At 39.5% G+C, this 23,702-nt stretch overlaps 2 protein-coding genes across 2 annotated transcripts; both read left to right on the top strand.

The window, feature by feature from the left end:
• The first annotated feature begins 425 nt into the window (after window positions 1-425).
• LOC108775120 (uncharacterized) lies at window positions 426-1,995 on the top strand. The gene is made up of 2 exons (XM_018541403.1): window positions 426-858; window positions 1,433-1,995. Exons 1-2 carry the CDS (start codon window positions 535-537, stop codon window positions 1,706-1,708), a joined length of 600 nt encoding a protein of 199 aa, XP_018396905.1. The 5' UTR covers window positions 426-534; the 3' UTR covers window positions 1,709-1,995.
• Window positions 1,996-11,899: 9,904 nt separating this feature from the next.
• LOC108775123 (sex-lethal homolog) lies at window positions 11,900-23,145 on the top strand. Its single transcript, XM_018541407.1, has 5 exons — window positions 11,900-12,715; window positions 12,794-12,969; window positions 13,276-13,389; window positions 14,050-14,210; window positions 22,567-23,145. The coding sequence occupies exons 1-5, from the start codon at window positions 12,275-12,277 to the stop codon at window positions 22,902-22,904; spliced, it is 1,230 nt and encodes a 409-aa protein (XP_018396909.1). The 5' UTR covers window positions 11,900-12,274; the 3' UTR covers window positions 22,905-23,145.
• Window positions 23,146-23,702: the final 557 nt, after the last annotated feature.

The following is a 23,702-nucleotide window of genomic DNA, read 5'->3' as shown; positions in this document are numbered from 1 at the left end:
TGTCTCGAAGACGTTTCGACAATTATTTTAAACGTATGAACAATGCAACTTGCGAATTGTACTCTCGTGATACTTTTTGTTGACTATTTGAGATTCTGAAATTTTGGAAGAATGAAAAATTCTTGGAACTATCAATAATATGTATGTACATCTCGTGTACTGAGAAAATATAATACAATACCGAAAATTGAAAAAATATATATTAGAAAACTGTAGTACTAAATTTTCAAAAATTGCAAATCGGAATACGTTTTCAAAATTAAGCGCCAAGTCCACTAATTTAGGTCGTCCCTTCCGACGCGAGTTGCGCTGCGGAACCCCATAAAAATGTTATGGGAACGGGAGTTTCCCTTCTAGTCGTTACCACGGGATTCGGGTCATCAGGTGGTTAAAAAATCATTGAGAAAAACGGTTATCAACGGTCGCGACTGCGTTTCGTCATCCGGTGTGTCATTCAGGACACTTATCCGAGGACGGGGCTTCAGGACTTATACGACGGTACGGTTACACACGGACGACAAAAGATCTAGCAGGATGCGACCGGACTCACGTAGCGTCTCGTTCACGTTTCACCGGGAGGTGTTGAGCGTGCGAAACTCGCCGGAGATGGTGCGGAGCTCGCGGAATTTGCGTCAGCGGCTGCAAGATCGATTCGAGAAAGAACGGGGAACGTCCAACAACGATGCGAAGGGGAAGTCGCACAAGGCGAAGGAATCGAAGGAGTCGACCGACCGACCGTGGAACAACATCAGCCTTGGCAACGTATCCGCGGATTCGAGGCGAGCGTTACGAAGCGGGGCCGAGAAGCTGTCCAGGACGATATCCTCCGTGCGTACTACTTTTGGCACGATATCCCAGGTGAGATACGTAAACATGAAGAAATTGTCAGGAAGTGAACTTGATCTCTTTAATTTTCTTCTATTTTTCTCTTTCTATTTGACTCTGTCTTATTATATAGATTTCAACAAATTCAAATTAATATATTATCTTTTCATCTTTATTTGATATTTAATGATAACTTTAATTATTTGCTTCAATAAATTGATCCTATTTAAATTATAAAACAATTATCCTCGTATTAATTAGCATTAAATAATTATACTTGTAAAATAAGAGGAGAATTTCAATTAAAAATTCCTATTAAAAGTTTTAGTATAAATGTCTAATGGGCTTTCTATACTAAATTTTTATCCAAGCTGTAAGTCTTAAGAAATTGACCAATCACAGTCAAATGTAAGAGGAATGATCGCCTCTGATCGATTAATTTCTTAGGTTTAGATAATTTAAACTGTAGATAATGGCTTATTGTAGAAAATCTATCAGATGTATAAATTTATTGTATTATACTAAAATGACAAATATGTAATATTAATAACATATACATATATCAAAACCAAGCAAGTGAACTTAAAAAATTTTTTCCTACATATAGAAATTTAAGAGTTCCACACGAAGACGTCAACGATTGGAAGAACAACAGTCTCCGTCCAACATGCAGACACCTCAGACTCGCTCCCGTCAACTTTTAGGCCGTACGCCGACCAAACTCTACAGTCCCTTTGGCATCGAATCACCGAGACACGCCTGGAATAAGGAGAATGAAATTAGCACGCCGGTACGTGCCTCGTCACCAGAGTGCAACATGCGTTATATACACTGTAGACCGTTTCGTTTCACAAAAGTGAAAGGATTCTCCATGTTGAGATAAGGGAAGAGCCACACGAGTCTTCTCTTCAAAGTTACTGCATGTCGATCTCTTTCTTCCTAGCGAACGCAGCCAGGTTTGCGTGCCTTGTGTGTAACAACATTTATATATCGAGGACAATTTATTTATGTTCAGTCGCGAGTAACTCGCCACAAGCGACGCAAATCCGTCATTGAGTCAGCAATGATGTTTTTTTATACAAATAGGGTAGGACGGGGCTATTCCGTTAGTTTCAATCTTATGGGCTTTCTACATAAGTCTCAACTTTCTACTTAAAGATAAAGACTTAAGCGGGGAGCACAGACTTTTGCATAACGCATAAACCATATACATAAAGAATTTGATTAGTCCATTGACTCATGCATAAGAAAATGGGCCAATGAAATTCCTTATGCATATGCTTTATGCAAAAGTGTGTGTTGGGGCTCTAAAAAGATGAGCCGTAAGAAATTTTGACCAATCGCAGCCCAAGGGGAACGATACAATCAAAATAATGTCAATTAGACGCTATACTGACCGAATTTAGTCATTTTTTTGATCATGATAAAAATCTCGATCTCAAATAACTAAAAAATGTCTTTATATTAACTTTTTCATTACTATCATCCTTTTCATTTTATCATCTGAGATCGAGATTTTCTTCATGATCAAAAAATGATTAAATTCGGTCAATTGACATAATTTTGATTGTTTTTTTCTCCTCGGGAGTCAATTGTTCACATTCGACTGCGACTGGTCAATTTCTTACGGCTTGAGACTCGAAGCTTAGGTACGATAGTTTACTGTAAAAAGTCTATTAAAGTAATATAAAATTTACGGCAGCAAAACGATATCTCTTGGCAGCAAATGTGTTTACAACTGTCTTATACAATCGTGATTGCTTCTCGAAAGCATGAGAGCTTCACATGTTCAGTGTAAGCTGTTCAAAAACATAAACACTATCGCGAGAAAGTCCCACTCTGTCCTAACATTTATATAGGTATGCCAGCGTACCTTTCATAATATTTATATCATTCCACCGCTTTCTTCGCGTGCGTACATCGCAAACTCTTTCTACTTTTTTACACGTATATTTATATAAATATATCTATATATCCATGCAATATAAATACATGGCAGGGCCAACACTTTTATCGAACGCATGTCAAAAACGCTGGAAGTTGAAGCAACGATTAAAAATCTTATTCGCGTAATAAGCCGTCAAAAGTTATAATATATTGAATTTAGATTTTTTTTTTACACATATGAGCGACGCGCAAGAAACAATTTCTTGCAAACTTTTACGATACTCAAAAGTATATTTTAAGTTTGTTACGTCATAAACTTAGGATCTTTCGCAATTGTGTTGAATCGCGACGATTACTCGTTTGGGGATGGACAGGATAGTCTCTTTTTTTTTTTCTGCCTAATCCCGGATCTATATAGAGTTTTAAGCCTCAAGCCATAAGAAATGGACGAATCATAATCGATTATTCTCCTCGAATTTTCGACTGTAATTAGTTAATTTCTTACGGCTTAAAGCTTAAAATATCTATTTTAGATATACGGGGTAAGATATAAAAAATAAATTTTTTTAACGTTAGATTTTTTTATGCCAAATTACATTTCGTCCATTCATTTCTCTCCCTTCTCCGAACGGAATTGTCGCAAAATATCTTTAGTTTAATTCGATATATATTTATGATCTGTATATAATATAATAGCGGGTCTCAAAAAAACCAATCGCTTTGATAATGATAAGGCGGCTCCAATTACGGCCTCGAAACAGCCCTGCTCTCTCAAGCTACGACATATCTAATCTTAATATTTATTGGCACGATAATAAAAATTTTTTTACGAAGAATTCAGCGTGGTACCTTCGTTGAATCAATTTGGGACCCCCTGGAGATACGACTCTGCTATTATCCTAACCTTCGCGACATCATGGCGTCTGATTGCGGACATTGCAGTGCGTAATCTACGGCGCGAGCAACGGTATCGTCTCGGCATTGGTCGTCGCATCTCGCCGAGTTATCGCGCGATACATCCAACCAGCTTTACGCGATCATAAAGAGAGAGAGATTGCTCGATTTTTTTTTTTTTTTTTATCACGTCGGGACCGATCAGTGCTCTTTTGTGGATCGGCCGAATTTTTCTCGGCGAGCGTTTCGCGAACGAGAGAAGGATCGCGGAAGATAACCTAGTTACCCTTGATCGTCCTCGGTTGCGACTTCACGTCTCCGCAGTCGCGTCTTACTCGCTACGGCGACGCGTCCGAGACTCGCGAGTGTCCCGCTCGCGATAATTTCGGCGAATCTTCAGTCAAAACCTTCGGGTTTGTAAACGCGCGCGCGCGCGCACGCGTGTACTTCTCATCTCTGTGTTGTGTGCGGGCGTGAGTGAGTGTGTGGCTTATATATATATATATATATATATATCGCGCGCGTATTCCACGCCGTGGAATGCGCCACAGTGGCGGTCGGCGGGCAACATCGTGAAACCGGCGGAGATCGTTCTCGCTGCGGCAAGTGCAAGACAGTCGATACTATGCGCCACGATGGATCGAGACGCATAAATGCGCCTGGAATTGGAGCGCGGAGCAGCACGTGAAGTTCCAAGGGCGGGTAAGTCGACACCGTTTCACCGTATATTCTCTCTTCCCTCCTTTAATGTTAGAGACGAAATAGGGGTTTTTTTTTTTCTTTGCGCAACGAGAAACGCCGGCCGTTATTTCAGTGAAATTCGAAACTTTGTTTAAACTGAATTTTATCGATCGCGCGAGATAACTGCCAGAGAATGCGATGCACTTTTTCCCGACACGGTGGCGAGGAAGGCCGTATAAAAACTGACTGAGCAACCTAATTTCGCGTAACGATGACTTTGGATTTTTTTTTATTGGACACGAAGTACCCATTCGATGATTAATCGCGAGAGTATCGTCGATGTAATACGGTTTCCAGCCAAGAGTAACTTCGTCGTGCGACAAACTTTTCAAGCTTTGTCGATTAGCTATAGAGAGTTCCGAGAACCTCTCGATCGCGCAGCCAATTAACGCGTTTGAAAAATCGGCAATGTAAAGCCCATTTTTTACAACTGTAATTATTTACGCTTATTGCTTACGCAATTTTAAAAATGGGCTCGATATTAGCTTCAAGCCCATTTCACAGTTGCGTAAAGCGTAACCGTAAGTGGTTCTCACGATTTCAAAAAATTCACCAATCGCATTTGAATGCGAGGCGAGCGTGGGGCTGGGATTGGTCAATTCTCGCGCCTACAACCATTTACGAGTATCGTAAACCAGTATACAGGCTTCAGGCCCGGAATCAGATTGCGCGTTGAAAATTGAGATTGAAGATCGAAAGTTGAAATTTAACCAATGAGGATAAAGCAATTTTAACTCCTATTATTTTGATTAGTCAAAATTCAATCTTTCAATCTCAATCTTCATTGCGTAGTCTGATTCCGGCCTTATGCAATTGTAGAACGGGCTTCGCACACTTGCGGAAAAGTTGTATCCGTTAATCCTGCGAAGAGTAATCGCGAGGTTTTCTCTCGTCGTGAGGGATCATCGGTTCTCTATGATGGGGAGATCGATTCGCGAGGATCTCTACGTCTATTTTTAAATCGCAATTACATAAATTGCGCGCGTAAACATGCACCGAGCGTGAGGTTTACAAGCAACGATCGTGATACACGAACGACAAAAATCCGTCGCACGTGTTCCGAACGCTTGTTTACTTTGGTCCAACCGACGCGGCGATTATCAATTAACCGAATACGACCATGTTCCAGTTCCGGATTGTTTCATTTATCCCGCGCGCGCGCGCGCGACGATAGCGAACGCCCCAACGTTGTCCCCCGGGCTGGAAACCTTCGTAGCTGATGCGAGCGAGCGACGCGGTGAGCTGAAATGCACCGTGAAAGTAGAATGGGGTAGAATCCAATTTCCTTCCGCGGACAGGCCTAGCCGGTGGCAGCCGGCAGAGTCTCGTCGACGAGGCGAAACCGCGTCGCTCGTGGCAACCGAGCGTGCCAATTGCCATTATGACGTGACTCTCGCGCGCTCGTCATTTGCATTTTCCAATCACGCGGTATTCCGCTGGGCTCTCTCTGTATATGCCCACATACGTGTGTGTGTGCGTGTAATACGTCCTACGACGCGTCGTCCAGAGTTTACCGTCGGATAAAGGCGAGCGCACAATAAGCGGAAGACGTCGCAGTCGGATCTCTTCTGCAAAGGTAATTCAATATAAAAGTTTCCTCGACGCGCCGGGAATAACTGAACGCACGAAGTTACGCAAGCTCGAGCCGCGTTACATCGTGTTTGGATTCGCGTTATTGTGACTCATTGTCGCAGCGTCCGACAGTTCCGATGTTAGTAAAAAAAAAAAAAGGAACGCGTATACTTGGTGCTGAAGAAAAAATTCATTCGTCGTCTTGACTCTTAGTAAGTATATATTCGCACGATGAAAAGTAGATACACGCGTTGCGTGTTTTTCGACAGGATTGCCACAAGTCAGGGAGGTCAGGAATAGTCAGGGATTTAGCACGCTTGTCGGGGAAATTGGAATAGCTGCAGGCTGTATGTACATTGTTAGCCTTTTACGCTTTGCCGTGATCTTTTTTTTGACATCGATTCCTCCCAAAAATCAGCATCTCTGTACAATTGCTGGAAATTACAAGAAACATTGCAAAGTGTGTATCATTCGAGGTCAGGGGAAATCTCAAAATTTTCATTAGTAAGTCAGGGAAATGTCAGGAAATTTAACGATTACACATTTGTGGCAACCCTGTTCGAGCTGTTTTTATTACTTTTGCAAAAATTAAAAACAATTCTATGTAGATAAGTTTTATTTTTACGTTGCTGCGCTGAATTGCTGTGTGAAACTGTTTTTATCTACTTTACATACAAAGAATATACGTTAATTCAGCTATAAAGAAAATCAACTTGGAAAATAGATTCGCTAGGTGTTGATGAATAAAATTATAAATATTCTAATGAAAAAAAATTTTCACACATTGTAATATTCACTTTACTTGAAACTATCCTATTCACTGAAAGGGAAGATCAGACTGAATATCGCATAGCATTTTTAATTGGCCGTTGCGTCTAAATTGCTGCAGCAGCCACAATCTTTTCTTTCAGTGCAGTTTTTTTCAAAGGAAAAAGAAAATGCGCGATGCAGCCGCGAATTAGTCGCAATCGTGTGTTGGGGATCAAATAAACGACGAGAGCGAAGATGCGATCACAGAGTCGTTTCTCGATAAGAATAAGAACTTGTTATTTGCACATGTGCGCATATATGCGGGCGTATATGGGCCTCTCGCTAGACCGTTAAATATACACGCGAGCGTGTAAAACGACCTTGCGGTTTGAAACAAAATACGTGAGGCAAACAAGAAGCGATCGCGAAACGACGACACACGTCTCTCCATTCGTGACAAGGAGAGAATCGTGGTTGTCTTTCATGTTTCCCTCGTCGTCGTCGAACGACAACGTAATGTTCGCCGTCTCGTCCTGGGAGGCCGCATTGAGGTACATCCTTTGCTAGTCGCTCTTTTTTCCGGAAACGAAGAGGGTTCGACGACCTCGGGCTTTTTTTCTGGTATTTAGCGTAAGATTTAACGGCGAGGTAAGCTCAGTGAATATCTGAATAAGAGAACGAGATCAAGTGAGACTAAATTGTGCGCAAAAAAAAAAAATTAACCTTTTGAAAATTGTCGCGAAAGAGTCAGTCGTGAAATTTCGCTGCGGTCAGAGATTTTATTACGTCAGAGATAGCAAAGATTCTCCGGAGTCTATTTCCTGCGTCTAATTAATCATTTAATGGCCGAGTTCGTCGACACCTCGCAAAAGATCTCGACGGCGAGTCACTGTAGCAATTTCACGCGTTTCGCCGCGAGAAGATAGACTTATTTCGGTGACAACTGTATATATACTTCTCGGTCTATATATTTCTCAACGCTTGACGAAGATTTACGAGGATCGAGTATTCTTGGCGCCGATTTGTGAAACCACCGCGCGAGGGTCACGTGCGAGCGATTAGCATTTTATCGCGATCGACGTGCGATCGACGTGCTACCATATACCTCAGGATCTCTGTTTAACGTCGACGCCTCGTCTATGGGGCGATCGATCTTCGTCCGAGAACTCGCGAAAAACGTTGCGCGGTATTGCATGTCTTCCCCCTCCTCCACGTAGAAGGAATATTTTTGCCATGTTTTTACGGACTCGCTAATGGCCGTGGCGTCATCGGCAAGACGCCTGTTCCAGAGGCACCGTGAACGTTTTAACGTTCGCGACCCAATTTCGCGAGATTCTACGGTGTGGCAATAAATTGGCACGCGATTCGAAAATCGAGGGAAACGCGCCAAAACGCCCAATTATATTCCGTCATCGAGATGCAGGTCGAAGTGCATTTTCATAACGATATATATACCCCCTTCTGGAGAACCTTCTCCTTTTTCATCTTCTAAAAATAGATTGGCGAGTCGTTCAAGGCTAATCTACGATGACTCTTTGTTTTCTATTTCTTGTTTTTTTTTAAATTTTTTTTATAAAGATTCTGCCGTTACGTTCGATTACGTTTACTGGAATATTTATTGTTTATATTATATAAATTTACACGAATTTATATAAACAGTGTAAAATATGTAAATTACTATAAATTGGATAGTATAGCATAAAAAGGTACGATTGTGTTAATATATCTAACTTCAACGTTTTGATAAATAAATAAAAATGTGTAAATGAGAGAGAAGTTTTATGCAATCCGGTGCAAGAGTATATAAACTTGGATAAGCCATAGATTGTTTATTGCACTGAAAAAAGGATGTTATATCAAGAGCGGTATTTCGATTGAGAATAATCTTGTTGCTTTAATAACAGTATTAATGGAACAAATAATATTTCATTAAAACAAGAATACGTATTTGTGAACAAAATTATTTTCAATTAAAGTAATGCTGTTGATATAACGTTGTGTTTTCCGTGTAGATAGCACGCGAAACGGTAGTTTAACATACCTTACATTATGCACGTAAATGATGTAGATTATTATTTTACACATAAACGCACAACCTTGTTTTTTTTACCTCTTGCCTTTTTCTCCTCTTCGCAAAACCGTTTTTTGTATCGTGTTTTTTTTTTGTCGTGTGTCTCTTATCTTTTCCAAAGTTCGTCAACTTTTATCTCGAGCGATAGAAAACGGAGAAACAGGATAAGAAAGCAAAAGACAGGAGGTAAAAAAGTGATAAAGAGCAAGAAACGGAAAGCAAAGGGCATGTTACAGATCAGCCCTTTATGCATCGATGAAGGAAACCGCGGATGCGAGTGGATAAATTTCCGATCGAACGTTTAATAAAAAACGATCTGAGAATAGTTTAGAAACTGACATGTCGCGTTATCCGATAAATAAAAGCAAGCGAGATCACTAAAGTCCGAGAGACTGTAATTTCTTATCAGATCTAATCGAATGTTTGCACTCTTCCTTGTGTCATCCATTTCCACTTATCGCGACGTATATAGCAGACTTTTGCATAACGCACGCATAATAAGTTTTCTACAATAAGCTTCGAGTCTTAATCGATAAGAAATTGATCGATCAATCACGGTCAATGTGAGAGGAACAATGCGACTGTAATTGATCATTTTCTAATGACTTGAAATTTAAATCGAAAAAAAATTAATAAAATGCCAATATGAGCCGACACAAGTTATCAGTGTTTTTTATATAAATCAAATTTATTCGAAATGAATAATAAATCGTAATTTACAAGTTATTATTCATTTCGAATAAATTAAAAAATTTTTAAAAACAAGATAATCAATAGACTCAGATGAATAAATTCAAAAAAATTAATAAAATGCCATGAGCCGACACAAGTTATCAGTGTTTTTTATATATCAAATTTATTCGAAATGAATAATAAATCGTAATTTACAATTTATTCATTTCAAATAAATTTTTTATATAAAAAACACACTGATAACTTGTGTCGGCTCATATTGGCATTATATTATTTTTTTCGTATTTATTCATCTGAGCCTATTGATTATCTTTTAAAATTTTAAAATTAGATGGTAATAATTTATTGTAGAAAGAAAGCCCATAAAGCGTAAAAAGAGACTCAATCAATCAGAGACCTTCATTATTTTTTTTCATACAGAAGAAAAACTGATTGATCGACTCTCTTACGTCTTGTGCATTACGCGTTATGCAAAGATCTGTACTCCGATCTTATATTCGCGTTTTTCGAGCGTCACCAAGAGGAAAGGAGGGAAGAAAATTGACGAGAGAGATACTCGCGCAAAAATCCAAGATCATGAAAAACGAGAGAGACTTTGAGCAAATTGCTATAGAAGTGCTATTTCGTAGTGAAGGGGGGCGCAGAGATACCTCCTAGCTTTCAATTTGAGCGCGTAACAGGGTCCGCAGTTATCTATGCCCGCAAAACGCGATAACGCTCGCGATTCCGCTAGAAACGTTCGGCTGTTTTATCCGGTCGAGACGTTACGGTTTTTTCGAAAAAAATAAGTTCGGCGTGCAGCGCGCCGCTGGGCGACCGAATTCGCTATTTAGGCGGGACCCACGCTATGCCGCGTCGCGCACGCGGCATAGCCGGAGTCGAGTATACGAGCGGCATAATCCGATAGTGGGGCGACGTGCCGCGAGAGGGTGTCTGTCGCGAGAGAGAGACAGGTCAGGGCTGGCCGGCTGGGGCTCAGTCAGTGCGCTCGCGTTGCGGTGTATCGGTCGTCGTGCCTGCATTCGCCAGTCCTCTCCCGCTGCCGCGCGCGCGCGCTGCACTCTCCTTCGTCTTTTTCTCCTCTCCTTTCTCTCTCTCTCTCTCTCTCCCTCCCTCTCCCTTTCCGCCGCGTCGCGTCGCGCCGCGCCGCGCCGAAGGAAGTCGCGGTTCTACCGAGCACGGCCGAATTCCCGGGAGCGTCGCGGGGCCGCCGCTGGAGTCTCCGTCCGGCGTAGCGGAGCGCAACGAGCGCGCGCTCGCGGCGGATTACGTCGTGGGCTGCTGGTGCACGGCACACGGCACGGCTAGTAACGCGACGGACGCGATGCTGACAATACGCGCGCTTACATAATTATTATCGTCGTCGTCGTCGTCGGTGCGCATTAGTGGCGCATAAAGCGACGCGCGAAAGAGAGACGAAGAGGGAGAGAGAGAGAGAGAGAGAGAGAAAAAAAGAGAGCGTCCCTACGGCGGTGGTTGTTCTCCCGCTGCCGCGCGCGCTCCTCTTCGATTTTATACTCCGTTCGGTGATACACTCGAGGGTACGTATATAACGGACACACCGTAAGAATACACACATGACACACATACGAAACCAGCCCTTCCTTTCTTCTCCGCTTCCTTTATCCAGTACCGCGCGCTCTCTCGCTTCCTTCTCCCACCTCGGGATCCCTATGCACCTCCCTCCGTCTCTCTCTCTCTCCCTCCCTCTCTCTCTCTCTCTCTCCCTCCCTCCCTCCCTCCCTCCGCTCCCGGAGGTTCCCCTTGATTCCCCTCTCTCTCTCCCCCCCCCCTCACCACACCTCTGACAGCTTGGTCGATTCACGATTCGCCGGGGCCAGCCAGACACCTAGCTCGCGCTCTTTCCCGGGCCTCTTTCAAAATAAGGCCAAAAGGTTAACGTTTTCTCGGGCGAACTTGGAAAATTCCACCTCCCTTTCCTTCCCTTCCTCTTCGTCTCCTCCACGCCCTTCGATCCCTTCTCTCTCACTCTGTCTTGCCCCCGTCCCTGGTTGTGTTTTTATTGTTCGCGCCGTTCGCTTTTGTTGACGGCGTAGTCGAGGACGTCGCGACATCGTCGTCGTCATGTCGATGACGACGACGATGACGGTCGCGATCGCTTCGTAAACACGAGCGAGTACGCGGAAATTCATTTTCCCCTTTTCGTCCGCGCGTGTTTCTCAGGCCCCGAGGCGTGAATTGAGGGGGGAGCAGGAGGAAGGGGCGCTCAATGAAATTCGATATCGCTTGAATCGTACGGGTATTCGCGATGCACGAGGTAAAAACGCGTTGTTGCCTCGATCCTTGTCTAACCGAATTCCTCGATCGTGGAGCTACCCTTTTTTTACACGAGACGTTTAAAAAAATCAAACTCAAATTAAATAGATGCGTTAAAGTTTGCATCATTGACACACGTAAACGATTCTGTAAACTGAGTTACAAGTATTAAAAAAAAAAAAAAAAAAAGTCTAAAGTTTGCGATACTTGAAAAATATTTCTATAATTGTTGTATTGAATTTTGTTGTTCAAGCAGAGCATTTTATTATACGGTATTCGTTACTTATGCTTACCTACTTTGATTTCGCCTGCCATCTGATTCTGTTTTTGTCCTTACTTGCCTTTGTTTGTTTGTTTCTCACACACAGGTCTGGCATCAATACATATATTGCACATTTATTTTCTATTTATTTTGAGACTGCTTAGAGAGAAAGCGAGAGAAAGCGCGAGAGAGAGAGAGAAAGATGAGAGCATTCGAGGGCGCAGACTGGCCTACGAGCGTAGCGGCGTTGTCGTACGGGGAAGACGTAGTAATGAATTTGTTTATATTTTTTGTATTTGCCGATGATCCTCCCGTCGATGGTCGTTTCGCTGGACGGTACCAGTTGGAGTATACAACAGCAACCACAACACCAACTGCTGGTGGTGGACTCGGTCGCGCAGCAGCAACAGCAACAGATCGTCGCGTTGAATCAGATCGTCGCATCAAATCAGATTTCATCATCGGGAGGTGATCCGCAGCAACAGTGCCGCAAAATGACCGACCAGCGAGAGCAGCAGCAGCAGCAACAACAGCAGCAGCAGCAACAACCGCAGCCCCAGTTTCAGCAGCAGCAGCAGCAACAGCAGCAGCAACAACAACAACAACAGATCAAAGGCAATGAGGAACCAAAGACGAATCTGATTATTAATTACCTTCCGCAAAACATGAATGAGAAGGAGCTGTACAGTCTATTTGTCACGATTGGTCCGGTCGAATCCTGTCGCGTTATGAAGGATTATAAGGCAGGCTACGTACTTTCTATTGGAAATTTCGTTAGAATGATTTTCCTAATAAAACTAATTATACGTTTTACGTTTCAGACTGGTTACAGCTACGGCTTTGGTTTTGTCAACTACGCAAAAGCTGAGGATGCAGCGACGGCGATAAACACATTAAATGGTCTTCAAGTGCAAAATAAACGTCTGAAGGTTTCGTTCGCTCGGCCTTCTGGAGAAGAAATTAAAGAAACGAATCTTTACGTTACGAATTTACCGAGGTAATTATTTTTCTTATTTGAATTTTTGTCTTCTAATAGGCGCAAGAATTATACAATTTATATGCACTTATCTAATCTCGAAATTTATGTTTTTTTTTCTTTTATTCCTTATATTTCATGTTCTCCTTTTACAATAGAATCTTTTTCCATTTATAATTCTTTATATTTAAGGTAGTTGTATAAGATCGGAAATTGAACCTGGGTCTTTCACTTGGCAAGTGATTTCTTTATCGCTAAACTGTTCAGCACCACAATTGATCTTGATAATACGGAAATCATATTGAAAGACACCATTTATTTTTACAGAAATATAACGGAAAGCCAAATCGACGAAATCTTCAGTAAATACGGCAATATTGTGCAGAAGAATATATTGAGGGATAAACTGACCGGTTTACCAAGAGGAGTAGCGTTTGTTAGGTGAGATAATTATTTTTTATCGTATCCGATTTTTCTCCTCCTTTTAAATATTGATAAAGAGTTTGCGTTTCCAAGTACAGTATTTCTGTTTCGCTATACACACATAAAAAAGAGTGAGAGATGGTGACTTTAGTGATTTAACAAATATGTCAATTCATAACACTTGCACATTTTCGTCGAGTATAAATAACCGTTATTGAAGATTGGAACAAATTCAAAACAGCTGCTCGCGACAATCATACTATATCGTTACACAACTACGGTCGTGCATATATTCGTACGCGTACTTATTTTACGATAGTTTCCTGCCAAAGTATTTTTGTGTACAGCTCCTGGTTTTAGTTGCACAATTCTGATATGCTCCCTTTAGTTTGGCCCAGATAACTGTAAAACGTGAATAAAACTAGAGATAGCAGAATTGTGGGAAATAGGTTGTTGGAAATAGCTGTTGCAATCTATGCCAACAGCTGGGAATTTTTGCTAAAATGCATCTTGTTTATCTCATTTTAATTTTATTAAGCTTAAAAATAAATAACAGAAACTTGCGCTCCTATATAAAAGATTTTTAAGACCGTAAGAGTCTCCCACGCTATGTTTTAGCTAAAAAAACTTGATAAAAAACTTGAACTCCAAATTGTTTTCTAATTTGTCCCAATATAGATTCGATAAAAGGGAGGAAGCCCAAGAGGCTATCACACAACTTCACGGTACAATACCAGAGGGTGGATCAGAGCCGCTTAGCGTAAAAATTGCGGAGGAACATGGCAAACAAAAAGCGGCGTATTATGCGGGCTGGCAGGCGGGATACAATCAAAGCCGCGGTAAGTAATTTTATATCTTGCGAGACCGCTGCATTACTAGATTTTATCTCATAGCTTGGCAGTGGTAATCGATAAATTAAGGGAATTTCTTATGCGCGATTGTTCTCGTTGGAATTCAGAGCTCTCTCGAACAAGTACAAACAGAATTAGCACTGCCTGGTGAAGCTTGCATTTTTTGGCTTTTATGCTAAAAAAAATATATATACATATATATATTAGTTTAAATATGATTTATATATATATATGTATATATAATTTGCATCTCTATTACGATTGTTGTAATATGCCTAGTCTATATAGGAGAGCACTAGTTGAAACTTGATGTTTATTACAATTATTTCGTTTGATCGAAAGATTATTATATACGTCATTCTATTTGCCTGATATATATCAAACATGATTTCTTTGATCGAGCATATATATTCGTTTTTCTCGTATCTGAATATATTTCTCAGATTTGCTAATGTAGACCATTTTTATATGGCGCAATGTGCTTCTTACATCGCGACACACGTTACTACCACAGTGTTTTAGAGATGTCTTGCATCACACATTCAACATTTTTCCTCTGTCTCGGATAAAGATCTTGAATTTTACCGCGCGTGCATATCAATATAGACAGACGAATACGGTTGACTCTGTAGGTTGCTATTTATAGATACACATTGTATTTTTTCTTTTTTTTTCTTTTTTTTTTCCTTTTGTCATACTGTTTGTCTAACATTGAAATGTTTTGTCAGATAAGATGGCTGCATCTAAATCAGACCACCACGACTTAACGCATTAAGCACCTTTTGTATACACAGAGAACCGAAAGGGTGTTTATATTCTGACACGTTATACACACGACTATACGTTAAAACGCGGAGAGATCTCTTCGCACCGAACGACTGGAGACACGGTTTCCCGCGTTTCTTTACTTCTTTATACGTCTTCGTTTCTTCTTTTATTTCTGCTTTTTCAAAGCGCATGATTCGAGATAAGAGAAAAAAAAGACTCCGTCTCGCTCGGACGGTTTCCGAGCAAAAATGAGAAAAAAAAAAGAGAAAAAAAAACTAAGCCGCTTAAAGGGCTCTTCTGTATATACGATTGAGCAGGCAAGAACGCAGTGTTTGTGATAGAAGAGTCTTGTGTGTGATCCGATGACGAGAAGTATGCGTCGTACAATTATGTACACGAGACACGGCTAGTCAGTGGCACGCGGCATTTGCGATATATAAACACCTTACACACCGGGAGACACTCTATCCGGGAGACAGAATAAAAGAGACAAAGTGCCGTTATAGAAACTTTCAGTTTGGATGCTGGCTAGTTGGATCGATTATTTACGATTCGCTATCTTCTGTTATTTTTTTTTCTAGCTCTGCTGCTATTGTTAGTTTTTTGCTTGATACTTTGTTGTTAAAAGTACTACCGTTGCCCATGTACAATGTTATATCGAGCACACAGTAGCTTCGCATCCGCCGATATTAAATATGTTCCATATGGCTGATGCTGTTTGTGCTTTAGCGCGACTAAGGCGTTGTTTAAGTTTCTGTACGATACAATTTTGTTATATATACATATCTATATTATTTTCGAAATATATATTTTGTTTTCACAAACATGTGTATGTTCTCTGTCTTCCACTGGTAATTCTATTCCAGTCCTGTTTAATTTTAAGCGAATCCAAAGCAAAGTTAGGCGATTTGTAAATTACGTATTGTCAAGCGTTCGATTGTTATGTTTTGGCTGTTTGTGAAGGAAAATAGAATTATTTAATACTTCTTTCTTAAAGAGTCGAATATTTTAAGTTAAAGATTAATTTCTCAATTAGTTCATCGTTTAGATATTAATAATTCGTTAAAAAAAGAGGATATGAAAGCTCGCTCGTAAAAATACAATTTGTATCTAGCGATTTGGCTGTGATTGATTGCGATTTTATGCTTTAGTAAACAATCCAAGTGCATGATGCTGTGTCCTTATCGAGCCGTTGTAACGCGCAAAAATGGAATTTTATATGAAAGACCTAATCAATGACGTTTTCATTTCTATGCATGCCTCTTGACTCATGAAGGAGAGCGTCTTTACTCGACGAGGAATAAATATCAGCGCTTTGCTCATTATCTATACTGAAAAGCGTCAAGTGTTATTGTTATTGTTGTCGCCGCCTTGCTGTTGAACGTTCCGAATGTTATGTACACGCACACGCGACCGTCCTTGCAGTTGTAATCAAATGAGGGCTTCGCGACTTTAATTCATAGAATTGGGATTATAGACGTATACCTACTCGCAATGTGTTCTATCGATGTGATCTGTAATTGTGCGAGGAACGTTCTCTGCTCGGCGGTATCCGAACGGTCTTAGATAGCAAATTGTTTGTTAATTATATAAATTATGCTCGCTGAATCGTTTATTACGAATTGCGTTAATTCTATATCACGTAGTATCTCGTTTTGTACAATTAGGGCGTAATTTCCAAATTAAGTCAATTTTAGCGTTTAAGTTGCCGTTAGCAAAAATTTCGAGGAATATCGAGTGTATTCCAACAGAAGTGTAATGTGTAAATTTACAAGACAAACACAGACGAGAAGTAAACTATAATAGGACTGTTTCTCGTTTCGGAAAGATTCGATTGATTTTGTATTAGCAGATTAAAAATATTATATTTATACTTTAGAGAAACGTTAGTTTATAAGAGGTTTCATAAATTTAATTTTCAAATTAAATCTTGGTCAACGAGTTTGTATTCATAAGGCAAGAAATTTGAAGAGAGATGTGACTATTGAATAGAAAATTGTAATTACTTGATATAACTTGAGCAGCAATTATATCGAGAATCACCATACACCAATTACCGCAATATGATTTTTGCTCAAAATAAATGATAGTTACTCAACGAGTCTAAGGCTGAGTTGTTCCACTTTTCGGTAAACTGTCTTACTTACTCTCTTTATACTCTTTTACTTTTTTGTTTATCCGGTATAGGTAAATTATCACATAGTTTATCCAAAGGTAGAATAACCGGCCCAAGAGTTGCAACGTATATTAGTATCTAATTCATAATTTTAAATCTTTGCGACTTCTGTTGTTCCAAATATCACAGTAGAATTGTTATCGTGCACTGCGAAGATCGATTAATTCATACGTAATTTAAATAGATTTTGACAGTGTATTTTTTTTAAATATCCTTTTTGGATTAGATACAGCGATTCTTCATAAGATGTTATACACGTAATACGTACAAGAATAGTCGGTCTGGCGAGATTGATCTTACTGATTTAGAAAATAATCCGAACGAAATCCGAGAATAAACTTTCTCAATTGTTGTCTATAGATAGTATTAATTCTTAACATACAAAAAAATAACATATGCGGCAGTTGTAGTCACTACAGTCTAGTAAAATTCGCAGATCAAATGAATAATTAAATAAACATCGTTTCTTCTCTCTCTAGTAGGGATCAATATCTTTCTAAAATTTAGAGAAAAAAATATCACATACGTATGTTTCCTCAAACTGAGGACGCGTCCAACTATGTTCTCGGTGGCAGTCTCGGGTGGAAAAAGCGAAATGAAACGTACATTTAAGGCAATACAACGATCGATTTATAACTAGCTATAACATATGTCTGAATTTTGAAGATGGTTTTTAAATACAGAGGAAAAATGTAGGGACAGATTAAAATAAAAAATTAATTTGGTAAAACTTCAGAAAAAGAATTCTTTCTCAAACACGGCTTTTCTGTTATTTACTTTTATCTTAACAAAATTAAAATTGGAAATTAAAACGAAATTTTGATCTATAATATATAAGATCACAGAGACGAAGTTTTTGGTTATACATGGAGTTGGACACGATAAACATTGTGAAAAAATATTAAAATCAGTGCTTTAATGTATCAGTTACCGGATGCAAACGAATATCAACAAACGAAGCACACGGCCTTTCATTCGATCATATCGGCCTGTTGCGAAAAGTCATGCTACCGAATACATTTGGCGAATACCAATAATTAACAATATTGAGAGATAATACACAATATTGAGAGATAGACCAGTTATCGCTCGATTTTTGTAGGATAGAACCTTGCATCGTCTCGCGGTCTCTTTAACGATTCTCGCTGTTAGACTCTTTTGTCTCTCTTTGAATCTCGAACGACGCGCTTAGATCGATCCGGCGATGAGAGAGCCGGAGGAGAGAGGTGGATCCTGAGAGCTAGAAGTAACGTATGAGTATATGTCCTTCGACCCTGACAATCGTCCATCCTCCGTGGATTTAACGCATCTTATCAGTTGCGTGCGACAGAAGGAAATGGAATGCGATTATATTCGAGACATAACAACAGTACGGGTAATTTCTCTCGTTGGAAATCCCATAATTATGCGAGATTTCCTAATAATGTGATTTTTTAACGCCGCAAAACCATACAAAATAAGATATGTTTACTACAATAAGAATATCGATATATACTTATTCTTATACTAGTCTTTGATTGTTATACGCTAATAAAATGTGTTATTATTTCAATGTCGTATGTTAAATAGTTTAAGCTATTTGGCTGCAAAAATAGTTAGAAGATAACTGCCTAAACCTAATCTGGTTTTATTCCGAAGATGCCAGTTACAAGAGAGATTCGTTTGATTTTCAATTCTTTATATTATAATGTTATTATACGAATGGGCGATAAATGATTTGTTCCGCGTGTCTGATCACACTCCATTTTCTTCTGTCTTGTTGTAGATCGCGTTTGCGAGAAATTCGTTTCCATCCCTAACTAGCTGACATATGATAATTATAGTATAAAATTAATTTTATAATAATAGCGGAATAATCTTTACTCGGAGGATTTCGAGAAGACTGTTAAGACCGCGTAAAAACATCTCTCGAATCTCGATTGATTCAGTTATACCCGATGGGCATGTTAATTAGGGAAGTCAATAGAGAAGAATGTATAAGCGCCTGAAGGTCGCCGATGACGTTAACAGTTAGGGTTGAAACCGCAATCACGTAACGCGATTGAGGACACGATCCACCTTGCTCAACGTAAGATATTTAGACGCTGCTTCGCGTAAAGGCGAGCGGGAAACTTTTAGGAATTTAATATTGCGAATGCGCCGGCATTTGACCCGCTTCGGTTACTGACCGATCGATCGTCGGAGAGCTGCGAGCTTCGATGGACTACATTTTTAAACGCCAATACACGTTCATGGATAGTTCACGCCGAGTGTTGCGTAGAAAGAAGAAAAAACAACGTGCATCAACTTCGTTGTTTTGATACTTCTTTTTTATATATTCTCTTTGATACATGCTTATATACTCTTTTTTACATGCTTTGACTTTTGTCGAAGCTTCATGTAAAACATGTGCGTGTTGGTGCGCTTTCTTTTTCTCTTTCTCCCTATTTAAATATTTGAGACATTTGATTATTAATATTTATTATTAAACTTTCCCACATGATTTGAATGATCTCCGACGATCGATCGATTGATCGATCCGATAATCGATACGCAATATGTTACACAGCACGATTGCTGCTAGAAGATAAGAAAATCGATTAAATGTTGAAAACTTTATCTCACAAAAGTAGATAGATTAATATAAAGCATCTTTCCGTACGCCATGAGAGTAACTTCCATCGTTTGGGGATAATCCAATTGGCGAAAATATTGTGATATTATTTAATTCGAATAAAAAGTGTATCGACAAATGTAAAAATTAAATATATAAATTAAACGCCGACGTATAGATTATTATTTAATATTAAATAAGGTGAAAGATTAGCAACTAAATAATTTTTAATTTGCGCAAGAGCGATATCGATAAAATTTAGGTCTATTATATTGTAATGTTAAAATCGATTTTTTTCTTTCATTTTTCTTTAATTTGCGACTGGATGTCCGAAATGCGAGCTCGACTTGGCGTCTAAACGAAAGATGCAATTGTGTAATTAGGTAAAATTTAAACTGTTAAGTAGTAAATTGTAAGGTCTAACGGATCGAAGAATGTGCGAAATGCCCGAAGTCCAGTAGTGCTAACGATGGCTGTGATAAGGATAAGGAAATACTAACGAGAATTGCAAAAAGAAAAAAATATACTGATGAAACAAGTGGATTAGTAGCGAAGCTTCTCTTCCTCTCTTTCGATCTAATTTTTAATGCCTGTAAATTAATTTCGATATATTAGCCGTGTACGATACACACATAGATATAATTATGTCCGAAAAGTAACAGCAAACTAATACATCGAAAAAAAAAAAAAAACAGCTTTTTTATAGCGTCTTACTTTAGTTGATGCACGATATTAATTATGGCTAATTGTAAGTAAATAATAGCTTAGTAAACAATGCGCAGGGTGTTCACAAATATATCACATTTGTCTTGGTAGAAAATAATGAATTTGTAAAGAATTGTGAATATTCCCCCTCGTAGATTTCAACATATGATAAAGTTACTTACCCGAAATATCCAAATTCGTAAATTTTTACCTTTTTTTTTTAGTCTCGGATATAATACTACAATTAGTTTTTTTTAGTGAATTACATATTTTTTAATATTGTAAATTATCTCTAACCGAAGAAAAATGTGACAGTTTGGGAACACTCTAAAATTTTAGGGCCCAGGCAGACGAGCGATTTTGTAGCGCCACAATCGCAAACGTCGACCCGTTCATACGGAGCTATGTGAACGTATTCGCGACAATTCGCGATGCTTTTCTGTAGCGCCAGAAAATAGCTCCGTATGAACGGTCGACGTTTGCGATTGTGGCGCTACAAAAATCGCTCTCGTCTGCCTGAGCCCTTAGAGAGGAAAAATTCGGCTTCTTCGACCTCGTTTGAGAACACTCGCAACATTCTCAGCGATACATTCATCATATTTTTCTCTTGTTCGTTATGGCATAAAAATACATATATAGTCCAAGCAAATCTCTGAATTAGCGAAAGTTATCGTCGTTAGGCGAGTCTAGCGTCTCGTTATAACATTAATGTTTACAACAATGCGATACACGTACACATAGCGATTATGTATATACATACATACATAAAACACGCAACTATAACACAATATAGTTACAGATCAATGTTCGTATCTCGTTGTACGGATATTAGTATTTAAATGTATTGAACATTAAATGTGAATTATTGTATCAACCGCCGCTTTTTGTGCTGATGATGTATAATCGATAGATCCCTCGCGCGACGTTGAATCGAATTTAAGCACATCCAAACACTCGACGAATCCAATTTTGCGAAAGAGTAAAGAATGAACTATATCACACACGCACACACACAGAAATAATGGCTCTCTGTGATACTTTTGTACAAATTCGTTTCCCGCGGGGATTACGCTAATTAAAATTAAGTGTTGAAAATCAGAGATTGTGCAGGCATTGTACGCCTCGCGAATGTCTTTTTTCGCTTACCTCCGATCTCGGTGGAGTTTTTTATACTCTCAACAATCGGAGTTGAAGTACGATGAAGCTTTCTTCACGAAAAAGAAAATCATCAGGACAAAAAGTAACACTCTGGAGGACTGACGTTTCAAAAAGTGAAAATAGGAAAAGAAACACATCGTTAATGATCCTCCGGAGACCTTATCGATATCTTATATCTTTCCTATTCTCGTTGCCGCAATCGCAAGTTTCCTCACCGCGGTCGCTCATTAAATTTGATTAAAATATTAGAAACCGACATATACCCAGTCTAAGTCATTCACATCATCCTCTTTTTGAAAGAAAAAAAAAAGATACGCTTCTCCTTCGCCTGTCTAACATCTCCCGAAAAAATTAAAGTCAATTAACAAATATATTAAAATATATACTAGGTACCTTATTTTAACTTTGACTATCTTTGACTAACTTTGAATATCTGGAAAATTATAAAAGCTACGAAAAAATGTTTTAGACGAAAATTATAGGGTTGTTTAAGAAAATCTATTTACTGATCCTGTCCATTTGATATTGGGTGTCGTTGCTAAGGTTTTATTACATGTTATTATAGTCCTTCCTGCAATCTTTCCAAAACTAATTTAATTCACTTAGAGTCAACCGTTTTAAAGTTATCCAGATTTATATAGCAAGATGTCCAGCGAATGGATATGATTAATAAATAGATTTTTTTTAAATAACCCTACAACTTTTTTGTCTAAAACATTTTTCCGTATCTTTTATAATTTTCGAGATACTTCGGTGTCAAACCTAGTATAATTTATATGTAAGCAAATTCAATAAAAAAAAATAATATAGTGTCCTATCTTTATTTCATTTAAAATGTCATTACGTTAAAAAAAGTTATGAAGGAGGAATGTCGGTATCGAGACTCGCGTTTGAAAAGAGCTTTTAACTATTCGCTTTCATCTTAGGCATCCTCAATTTTCCAGGAGGGAGCGGACTCGGAGTCAGCGGCGGCGGCGGTGGCGGCGGCGGAGGCGGCGGCGGCGGCAGCGGCGGTGGCAGTGGACGGGCTCGGGGCATCGGGGGTCCACCTGGAATGGGCATGGGTATTGGCGGCGGTGGTCCGGGGATGTTGGGCCGGGCAGGTGGTTTTGGGCCGCGTGGTGGTGGGCCTCATAGCGGCAGCTTCCTGGGTGGAGGCGGCGGCGGCGGTGGTGGCGGTCCAGGTGCCATGCGAATGGAGAAGATACACCCGCATCGATTTAATCCGATCGGAATGGGAGGCGGCGGTAGCGGCGGTTACGTTCAATCGCACTTCTGGTGACCATCGCGATATGACATCAACAACGACGGCGACAATGACGATAACAATGACAATGACGATGACGACCGTAACGACAGAGATACGCTTACATTCGCCACAACAATGATCGCTGGCTGAAACCCTCCTTTCATCTCGTTCGAAATAAAGCTCGCGAGTTTGATCACTCGTAGCATAGCTGAGAGCTGGAGGTAGGTCAGATAGAACCAGGTTAGACCGGTTTCCTATTTACAAGATGATATTGCACGAAACGATAGCTCGATGTGTTAATACCAGTGTCTATAAGAATTTTATTAATAGAGAAAAGTCTGTTACATTTTGAAAGACTGTTTTATCGTTTGTTAATGCATGTTATTGAAGAATGTCGTTTAGTATTTTAAAATATGCTGTGCATATTTTATTATTAATAGTATTTTTATCGATATTGATATTAATATTGGGCTGTCTCTCTTCCATCTTGTATTTTTCACGATAACCGCGGAAAAACTGAATAGCTTTATAAGAGACTCATGATGCGTCATTAATCTATTCAGTTTTATTAACTGCACGCGCGTTGGATCTATTCAAAAACAATTCCGATTGCAATTGACTTTCCATTTGATTACGAGATACCGTTCGAAAATCTTTGTTATTTCGGATACTAGCCATAATAAGACAACCGAGGAAAAATTGAACTTCGATCAGAATCGTTTTTGTATAAAGTCCCGTTATCTCCCACAGGTGTCCTGCTATCCGATTTCAGTTGTCTATCTGGTTTTATTCCAGTTTTCTTTATCTGGTGTATGATCGTGAAGCTCATGA

The sequence above is a fragment of the Cyphomyrmex costatus genome, unplaced genomic scaffold (genome assembly GCF_001594065.2).
Source record: "Cyphomyrmex costatus isolate MS0001 unplaced genomic scaffold, Ccosl1.0 scaffold283, whole genome shotgun sequence".
NCBI classification, from domain to species: Eukaryota; Metazoa; Arthropoda; class Insecta; order Hymenoptera; family Formicidae; genus Cyphomyrmex; species Cyphomyrmex costatus.
This window is presented reverse-complemented; position numbering and strand designations above follow the sequence as displayed.

What these genes read in the sequence shown, in the direction of transcription:
- LOC108775120 (XM_018541403.1), top strand. Translation starts at nt 535, where the DNA reads ATGCGACCGGACTCACGTAGCGTCTCGTTCACGTTTCACCGGGAGGTG. An exon ending in CTTTTGGCACGATATCCCAG is followed by an intron (nt 859 to 1,432) that starts GTGAGATACGTA and finishes TCCTACATATAG; the next exon opens with AAATTTAAGAGTTCCACACG.
- LOC108775123 (XM_018541407.1), top strand. Translation starts at nt 12,275, where the DNA reads ATGATCCTCCCGTCGATGGTCGTTTCGCTGGACGGTACCAGTTGGAGT. An exon ending in GCGTTATGAAGGATTATAAG is followed by an intron (nt 12,716 to 12,793) that starts GCAGGCTACGTA and finishes TTTACGTTTCAG; the next exon opens with ACTGGTTACAGCTACGGCTT. An exon ending in GGGATACAATCAAAGCCGCG is followed by an intron (nt 14,211 to 22,566) that starts GTAAGTAATTTT and finishes TCAATTTTCCAG; the next exon opens with GAGGGAGCGGACTCGGAGTC.